This window comes from Henckelia pumila, chromosome 1, assembly GCF_033568475.1.
Source record: "Henckelia pumila isolate YLH828 chromosome 1, ASM3356847v2, whole genome shotgun sequence".
Lineage (NCBI taxonomy): Eukaryota > Viridiplantae > Streptophyta > Magnoliopsida > Lamiales > Gesneriaceae > Henckelia > Henckelia pumila.
The window spans coordinates 19,436,636-19,446,663 of record NC_133120.1 but is presented as its reverse complement, the minus strand read 5'-3'; the positions used below and the strand labels follow the sequence as shown (position 1 = coordinate 19,446,663).

The following is a 10,028-nucleotide window of genomic DNA, read 5'->3' as shown; positions in this document are numbered from 1 at the left end:
TTTGTAAACTGATTTATTTTCTAGTTATCTTTTTGTCATTAGTCATCGCACAAGTATTTATTTAGTACTTGTGCATAAATATCTTCGTGTTATTTATTGTTTTATGTTAATTATTCCGCTGCATATTTTCTTTAAGTGTTAACAACACTGCAAAATAACACTTACTCTGAAATTTATTGTTGGTATTTTTTGATAGAGACGTCAAAATCTTATATATATGTATGTATACAAAACTCCATCGCTAGTTACTAGTAAAACGAGACGTGGATATTAACTAAATTTTGTAAAACTTTTTTATTATATCAATAATGTCCTTAGTTTATGTTTTTTTAAACTTTGATTTACATTTAGGTTTTTGTTTTTGTTTTTTGTTTTTATAAAACTACTCTTATATAAATTACTATTAAATTACAAAAATTTACAAAAAAAAAAAAGATAATAAGAAACTTAAAAACAAAATCATGATTATACAAAACATGCTCCGAAACACTAAAATATAGTTCATTATATTATATCTTTCTGCACAAAATATTACATGATAATCACATGACTATGGAACCAAACAGTTCTTTATAATATTATTTACACAAGTGGTCCGCCCTTCAAATATTCAGTGTATGCCAAAGCAATCAACCCCACCATGGCAAGCCTCCCATTCCATAGCTCAGCGTCCGACGACATCAACCCGCCCGGTCTCGATTTCGAATCAGCGCTTACGCCTTTAAACAACGGCACAAGAGATGCGACTGAGAACAGAATAGTGGTCCCGATGAACCACTTGAACCCTCCGTTTTGTATCTGTGAGAAGATGTCCTGTCCTTTGGTTAATTCGACTGCAATGGCGGTGGTGAATCCGAGCATGGCGAGACGGCCATTGATCCTCTCCGCAGCAGGCCCGTTAAAGGCCATGATGTCTGTCGCCTTGGTGCTCTCCTGGATATCATATAATTTGAATGTTACTACAGAAATTAATATTAATCATGCATATAAAAAAAAACGAATTATTTATTTCCATCTGAAATCACCTCCGGTTGCGGTGGCGGTGGCGGGGTTGAAAACACCTGTGGCGGAACCGGAATGGCTGCTTTTTCTTTCTCATCAGCAAGATCACGGCCACCATCCTGCTAAATCAAACAATATAAGTGCGGTAATTTCATCAATCAACTTATAAATACAATATTCACTTATTAATATAGTGCACGATAAACTCGATGTCTCGATACATACATATATATATATATATATATATATCATATTTACCTCAGCAATGCTTCGAATTCTGAACATCAAATCCCTCTTAAGGAACGGCATGCTTCTCACCGGAGCGAACTGGTTGAAGCCTGCAATTCTTGAACTGAAACCCGCTCCACATGTCATTTGCAACCCTGTTGCCATATTGCGTGAGAATTAAAAATGTAAACTTGAAATTTATTTCACAATTTCAAGAATGAAAACAAGTATTAGGAGTGGATGGAAATGTGGTTGAAGCTAGTAAAAGTTTGGTAATTAGTACTACAGGGGATATTGGGGTTCATTTATTTATAGTATATGCATGGAAGTACGTATACATATTGTGGGCATCTTTAAGGACACGCGTAAGATGGCCGATACAACATTAATGTATATGCAACCGTACACGCGCGATTTCTACGTTCTATTGTCTTATGTGAATCTGGAGAATTTGCTTTTAATTACTTAATTATTTTTTAGCATATGTATACGTCCATCATCTCGAACCTCCTACGTACTTCACTGCATGAAAATCCGATCGTTGGCGATGATTCAAGAAAAACCGTTGATAAAAATATAAAGTTTTTAAGTTGCTAGGATTTAACTAAACCGGCCATCATCGGCTCTACCACGTACGGTTTAGTAAAACCGTCACCATTTTGAGATGGTTCGAAAAAACTGTTTCCATGTGTGGCTACTGCAGTTTAGAGAAGCCAAGAAAATAAAAATACTTTAAAAAAAAAACAATTTTATTGAAAATTCTAGCATTTGGTTACATAAGTACTCGTTTTAAAATAGCAACTTAAAAATAAAACATTTTTTTAGAAGTTAGAATTTCTAGCTTTTAAGCTTTTGCTTCTAACTACATTTATTAAGAATAAAAATGAAAAAACTTTTCAGCATTTATATCAAAACATCAAAAGCACTTTTATATATATATATATATATATAGAATTAAAATAACAAAAATTATTTAAAGTTTTTTTTAAGTTATAATTTCGGTATCCAAACTGACTCTCAGATAAATCTGGCATATCTCTATATAAAATTAAGTAGATAACTAGATAATTAGAATATGCGTCAATATATCTACGACAAAATAATAAACAAATATCTCTTTTAATAAAAATTAAGTAAAGTTTATTGACGGAGAATCAATTATTATTATTACCAGATTTTACTTTTTTATTTTTATTTATATTTTTTATATCTTGGTTAAATGACGTGCCTCATCATCATGAGTCTATTTGTAAATTTCATTTTATTTTTTCAACATGGATTCACGGGGGTATCACACAGTTGGCTTTCGAGAAAAATCGCTAGGATTCACGGTTACCGTACACGATTTCTACGTCCTTTTGTCTTATATGTCAATTAGGTATCTCGAGAAGCAAACCATTTGCCCTTACATAATTATTTTTTGGCATATATATATATATATATATATATGATACCCGGAGAAGGAAATCACTTCAGCTCCTCGATAACTCTAAGATAAAAGCTAGCCCCTAATCAACTAGGACAAGCTCGGGAGCTCGGGAGCTCGGCCAAGCTCCCCCACTATAATTTCTAGCTCGGGTCGGGAGCTCGGCCAAGCTCCCCCACTTTTATCAGCTCGGGAGTTTGGGAGCTCAGTTCGGCCCTGATGCCAGTAGGGGGTTAGCTTGGTAGATTGGTTCGGCAACCTTGGTGAGCTAGCTGGGATGTTAGGATTAGTGTTTAATGTGAGTTCAAGGGTTCAACAATAACTCATTCATCTCTTTCCATATGACTCTAGGGAGAGCAGTAATATAGAGTCCTATAGTGTTTAATGTGAGTTCAAGGGTTCAACAATAACTCATTCATCTCTTTCCATATGACTCCAGGGAGAGCAGCAATATAGAGTCCTAGTGATTACAGTTCAGCACAGATAAGATGTACAGATCAATAATTCCTTTATCGAAGGAGTTCCAAACGAGATCTCCACCTATATGTTCGGGATCGTGATCCGGGATTATCGGGTTCTTGATTAGGAAGGTAAGCGTAAGATCCGGAGCCCTCTCCTATAAATACCAGGTTTATTTTCATTATTCGGATCCTAATTTTTCACTCGTGTGCACACACCACTCTCTATATTTCGCTATCCTAGCATCTGACTTGAGCGTTGGAGGGGATACGTCGGAACACCTTTCGGCCCCCCTTAACACTCTTGTTCGTGGTTTTAGGTAAACAACAGTTCATCTTTTGTTGGAGGAGTTTCTTCAGCTCATCCAAGGAGATCACTTCATTGAGGTATATCAATTAGCTCCGTCTGTGGGAATCTTAAGCTAAGGCATAGATATCAGGAAGAGGAAGAGGAAGAGGAAGAGGAGGAGGAGTAGGGAATGTGGCGGACATGACTGTAGATCAGCTCAGTCAGTTCATCACCCAAACAGTGCAAGCGGCCATGGGTCAGAATCCACCACCCCCTCCACCAGGAGGGCAGCCGAACCAAATGGATGCGATGTGGGAGGAGATTAGAAGATTGGGTCGGCAGGTCGGAGGTCGGCCCGGGCCTACAGAGAGTGAAAGCCCTTTTTCTCGGGCTATTTTAGATGAAGAACTCCCTGCGAATTTTAAGCAGCCCACCTTAGGGGAGTATGATGGGAGCTCAGACCCGGAGGAACATTTTTGGAGATTTGAAAATGCAGCTCTGTTACATAGATATTCGGATGCAATTAAGTGTCGGGTTTTCCTCACTACTCTGGTGAGATCAGCTCAACAGTGGTTCAACCTTTTGCAGCCTGGTAGTATCAGAAGTTTCAACGAATTCAGCTCAGCCTTTTTACATCAATTTGCGAGTAGTAAAAAGTATTTGAAGACCTCTCTCAGTTTTTTTAATTTTATGCAATCTGAGATGGAACCCTTGAGGGAGTATGTTTAGCGCTTCAATACAGCAGCTCTGGAAGTTCCTGCTGCTACTGCCGATACTTTGGTGAACTCTTTTACTCAGGGATTGAGGGGAGGAGAGTTTTTTAAATCCTTAGTCAAGAAGCCTCCTTTGACTTATGATGAGCTCCTTAGTCGAGCTGAGAAGTATATGAATCTGGAGGATGCACAGAGACAAAGAGTACAAGAAGATACCTTAGGAAGTAAACCCAATCATAAGTCAGGAGCAAAGACAGAGGGGAAGGTAGAGGTAGGGATAAAGAGGGCTGCAGAAGAGGTGAGCAGAGCTAAGGGACCCTATCCCTATGTGCCACTTTCGAGAAGCCTGGAGAAGGCAATGCAAATATGTGAGGAAAGACGGGTACTTGCAAGACCTCGGAATGCTGAGAGAGGCCCGTGGTTACCTCCATCCGACAAGTTATGTGATTTTCACCAGGAGTATGGGCATGTCACCAACGATTGCCAGAGGTTAGGTGAGGAGGTTCATAGGATCATGTATGAAGATCCTAGAATTAGAGCTGAGCTAACTCAGAGAGCAAACCCTCCTCTCCAAGGCCGAGCTCCGCAGTGGAGGAATCAGAGGAATGAGGACAGGGGAAATCAAGTTGATCATCAGGGAAGAGCTACCCAAAATGGTCAGGGGGAGAGGGTGGAACAAATTGCTAATCACCCTCACAGGGGTATGATCCATATGATTTCAGGAGGAACTACAGATGGAGATTCAGGAAGAGCTCGCAAAGCTCACAGACGTAGATTGGAGAATTTTGAAGTAAATTCTCAGCTCAGCCAGGTGGTTGACCCAAGCATCAGCTTTGGAAGGGAAGATCTAAAGGATGTAGTGGTACCTCTTAATGACCCTTTGTTGGTCACCTTGACCATTGCTAATTATGATGTGGCCCGTATCTTTGTGGACACAAGAAGTTCGGTGAATATTATTTTTAAGGAGACTCTGGATCAGATAAAGTTGGAGGGTTTTGAGTTGGACCCAATTACTGCAGCACTATATGGGTTCACAGGTCATGCTCTGCAACCTTTAGGGAAAATAGTGCTCCCATTATCTCTCGAAAGTGGAGAGCAGGAAGTCACAAAAATGGCATGTTTTAACGTGGTGGATGCACCATCTTCCTTCAATGGAATATTGGGTCGTCCTACCCTGGGTGATTTTCGGGTTGTGCCATCCACTTACCATTAGAAGTTGAAGTTCCCTAGTGGGAAAATAGTGGGGGTTGTTTGGGGTGATCAGAAGGCAGCTCGATTGTGCTATGTGAATGAGGTAAAGGTTGATGCGAAGAGAAGTAAGAGGGAAGTAGGAATGGTTTCAGTGGGTCGGACACCAAGGGTGTTTGGTCGGAGTGTATTTCTAATGTCTGAAGAGGGTCAGGAGAAGGTGGAGTTAAGCCCAGGAGCTCAGATTGTTAAATTAGCTGTTGATCTCAGCCCTTCGGTGAAGCCAAGTTTGGTTGGTTGCTTGAAGAAGAACAAGGATGTTTTTGCTTGGTCTGTGTCGGAGCTCACAGGGGTCAACACAGAAATTATGGTTCATCGACTCAATATTCTTGCGGGAGTAAGGCCAATAAAACAAAAGAGGAGACACTTTGGACCAGAAGTGGATAAGGTCATTAAGAAAGAGGTAGATGATCTTCTTAAAGCCGGACACATTAGGGAAGTGCAATTTCCTACCTGTTTATCCAATGTGGTCCTTGTCCCTAAGAGTTCAGGAAAGTGGCGGATGTGTGTTGATTTCAGGGACTTGAATAAGGCATGCCCAAAATATTGTTATCCACTACCTCGAATTGATCAGTTGGATGACTCTACGGCAGGTCATCAGTACTTATGCTTCATGGATGCATATCAAGGGTATCACCAAATCCCCTTGGCGGAGGAAGATCAAGACAAAGTAAGTTTCACTACTTTTCATGGAACTTTTTGTTACAGAGTGATGCATTTTGGTTTGAAGAATGCAGGGGCCACTTATCAAAGGCTCATGGACAGAGTGTTTGCCTCCCAAATAGGCAGAAAAATGGAAGTTTATGTGGATGATATCCTGGTGAAGTCTCAGGATGATGTGGGACTGTTGGCTGACATGGAAGAGACCTTCTCGACTTTGAGGTTTTATGGAGTGAAGCTCAATCCAGAGAAATGTGTATTTGGAGTTAGGGAAGGTAAGTTTTTGGGGTACATGGTTACTGAGAGGGGCATAGAGGCTAATCCTAAAAAGGTGCAGGATATTCGATCTATGTCTGCTCCTTGTAGTCTGCAATAAGTTCAGAGGCTAGCAGGAAGGATAACAGCTCTATCTCGATTCATATCCAGATCAGCTCATCGAAGTTTACCTTTCTTTAGGGTACTTCGGAAAGCTAAGAAGTTTGAATGGGATGCTGAATGTGGGAAGGCGTTTGAGGACTTAAAAAAAATTACTTAGCTGAACTCCCTGTGTTGGCTAAGGCAGTTTCGGGTGAACCATTGTACATCTACTTATCAGCTTTAGAAGGAGCAGTCAGTTCGGTACTTATCAGGCAGGAGGGTACAGTTCAGCATCCTATTTATTTCTTCTCACATGCCTTTAAGGGTGCTGAGCTTCGGTATTCAGAGGTTAAAAATTTGGCGCTTGCCCTAATTATGACAGCCAGGAAGCTCAAACCTTATTTCCAATCACATCTTATTGTTGTGTTAACCAATAGCCCTATTGGAAGAATACTAACTCATGCTGACATCTCGGGGCGATTGGTGAAGTGGACTATTGAGCTTAGTGAATATGATGTTCAGTACGAACCAAGAGCAGCCATTAAAGCTCAAGCATTAGCTGATTTCTTAGCCGAAACGAAACACGTGGAAGGAGAGGGCTTATGGAGGGTTTACGTGTATGGCTCTTCTAATAGTGAAGGATGTGGAGTGGGGGTGCTTTTGATATCCCTTTGTGGAGATGAGATCAGGTTGGCGGTCAGGTTGGATTTTCAAGCATCCAATAATGAGGCAGAATATGAGGCTGTGTTAATTGGCCTCCGGGCGGCCAAGCAAGTTGGGGCATCTCAGGTGCATCTTTATTCTGATTCGCAATTGGTGGCTCAGCAGGTGAATGGGTCTTATGAGGTAAAAAGTGAGAAGTTAAAGGAGTATATGAAGGCAGCAGAGGAAGCCCGGGGCCTCTTTGATGAGGTGGTGTTTGAGCAGATTCCTAGAGAGAGCAATAAATAAGCAGATTCTCTTGTCAAGATGGCTAGCTCACTTCATAGCTGGAAGACCCAAGAGGTAATTGTGCAAGTGGAGCTAACGCCTTCTACGGAGCTCATACCAACCGCTCAGGAAGAGAACGATTGGAGAAGAGAACTCTTGGGATATATGGAGAAGGGTGAATTACCCAAGGATCCAAAGAAGGCCTATCGTTTGAAGCAGAGGAGTCTCCGCTTTATGATGGTGGAAGGAGTTATTTACAAAAGGTCATTCTCTGGACCTCTTCTCAAATTCTTGGGCCCTAAGAAAGCTCATTATGTCTTGAAGGAGATACATGAGGGGTGTTGCGGAAATCACTTGGGTTCTTATTCTCTAGCCCTTAAGGTGCTCTTAGCAGGGTATTTCTGGCCTACTATTCTAAAAAATGCTCTATCCTTGGTGACTTCCTGTGAAAGTTGTCAGCGACATAGCAAACTGCAGCACCAGCCAGCGGCATTAATGAAAGGAATAGTGGCAGCATGTCCCTTTGATCAGTGGGGGATTGATATTGTGGGTCCTTTTCCCCCAGCTCCACATCAGAAGAAGTTCTTATTGGTTTCTATTGATTACTTCTCTAAATGGGTTGAGGCGGAGGCTTTAGCTTGAATTACTGAGGGGGAAGTCTTGAAATTTCTGTGGAGGAATATTGTGTGCAGATTTGGAGTACCATGAAAGCTCATCTCTGACAATGGGAGACAGTTTCAAGGAGCTCGGGTGCAAGCTTGGTGTAAAGAAATGAAAATTCAGCAACACTTCACATCTGTCCATTATCCCCAGAGTAATGGTCAGGTGTAGGTGACTAACAGGTCTTTGGTGCAAAGCTTGAAGGCGCGCTTGGGGAAAGCCCAGAGAAATTGGGTGGAAGAGCTCCCTAGTGTGTTATGGTCATATCGTACCACACCGAGAACTGGGACTGGGGATACTCCATTTAGTATGGTGTACGGAAATGAGGCAGTCCTGCCAGAAGAAATTGGAGAGTAGTCGGCTCGGATTATTTTCTATGATGAAAAAAATGGAGAAAGGAGAATGGAAGTCTTAGACTTTTTGGATGAAAAGAGAGAAGCTTCGGCCATCAGAATCGTGGTGTACAAGAGCAGGATAACTCGGTCCTATAATCGTCGGGTGCGCAGGAAAGGATTCCAGGTGGGAGATTTGGTGCTCAGGAGAATTCAGGATGTGGCTGTAGGGAAGCTCGATCCTAAGTGGGAAGGACCATACAAGGTGGTAATGAGGCTCAGTTCGGATGCTTACTATTTGGAGATTCAAAGGGGAAGATGCTGAAGAGACCTTGGAGCGCTTACAATTTACGCAAATATTATTCTTAAATGTTTCAAGTTCAATTTTCTTTTAAGTTGTAATACATGCAAGCTACATTCTACTTTTATTTATAAACAGTTACTTTTTCAGAAATATGGATGTAAACATGCCTCAACTCATCACCTTAGCTACGCCTTTTAGGCCCCTGGCTTTGGTTCAGCTCATCACCTTAGTCACGCCTCTTAGGCCCCTGACTTGGGTTTAGCTCATCACCTTAGTCACGCCTCTTAGGCCCCTAGCTTTGGTTCAACTAATCACCTTAGTCACGCCTCTTAGGCCCCTGACTTGGGTTCAGCTCAACACCTTAGTTACACCTCTTAGGCCCCTGGCTTTGGCTCAGCTCATTACCTTAGTCACGCCTCTTAGGCCCCTGGCTTTGGTTCAGCTCATCACCTTAGTCACGCCTCTTAGGCCCCTAACTTGGGTTCAGCTCATCACCTTAGTCACGCCTCTTAGTCCCCTGGCTTTGGTTCAGCTCATCACCTTAGTCACGCCTCTTAGGTCCCTGGCTTTGGATTTGCTCATCACCTTAGTCGCGCCTCTTAGGCCCCTGACTTGGGTTCAGCTCATCACCTTAGCTACGCCTCTTAGGCCCCTGGCTTTGGTTAAGTTCATAAACTTAGTCATTCCTATTAGGCCCCTGGCTTTGGTTCAGCTCATAAACTTAGTAACGCCTCTTAGGCCCCTAACTTTGGTTCAGTTCATTACTTAGCCACATGGTTTTGACCTTTGGTCTTAGCTCAACAAAACACATTAATTTTAACTGAAGTACATCTAATAATGGTATATCAATACAGTGCATACTTAAATAAGGCTCTTCAAGATAAGTTTGGAACAAGTGCAGGTCAGGTCGAGAGCTCGGGAGACAATTTAAGCTCTCGGGACTCGTATAGCAGGTCAGATCGGGAGCTCGGCTATTGTAGCGAACCTACCCGGATCCACTACCTAATCAGAGTTAAGAGCATAATTAAGCATGAATTAAAATAAATCGCTACGGAAGAATTAAATAAAAGCAGACCGACAGAATACAACCGGTTAAATAAATTCGATTTATACAACCAAATCGAATAAATAGCCTAAAGGTAAAACCTACAGCTAATCCTGCTGTCTTCACTGGTCGCTGGCTACTCCAAACTCCTGGTGCTCAATCCTGCACCTACACCTTCCCCGTCAAATGGGGTGTCCAGATACACAGAAAAGACTGGACGTGAGCTCTAAGCTCAATACGAAAGCACTGAGTAAAACATACAAATATGATGCATGCAAATGATAGGGTATCCATATCTGGGATAACTGTATACAACTGCTCAGTAATGGCGCCTAGGACATGAGTGGTACAACCCGGGGAGCAAAACCTGCGTACA

General features: G+C 41.8%; 1 protein-coding gene across 1 annotated transcript in view; it reads right to left on the bottom strand.

The window, feature by feature from the left end:
• Window positions 1-582: 582 nt before the first annotated feature.
• LOC140860162 (early light-induced protein 2, chloroplastic-like) overlaps window positions 583-10,028 on the bottom strand; it is a 30,983-nt gene continuing 21,537 nt past the window's right edge. Inside the window, exon 3 of the mRNA XM_073263014.1 lies at window positions 583-933. Coding sequence (XP_073119115.1) covers window positions 583-933 — 351 coding nt within the window. The remainder of the gene's footprint in view (window positions 934-10,028) is intronic.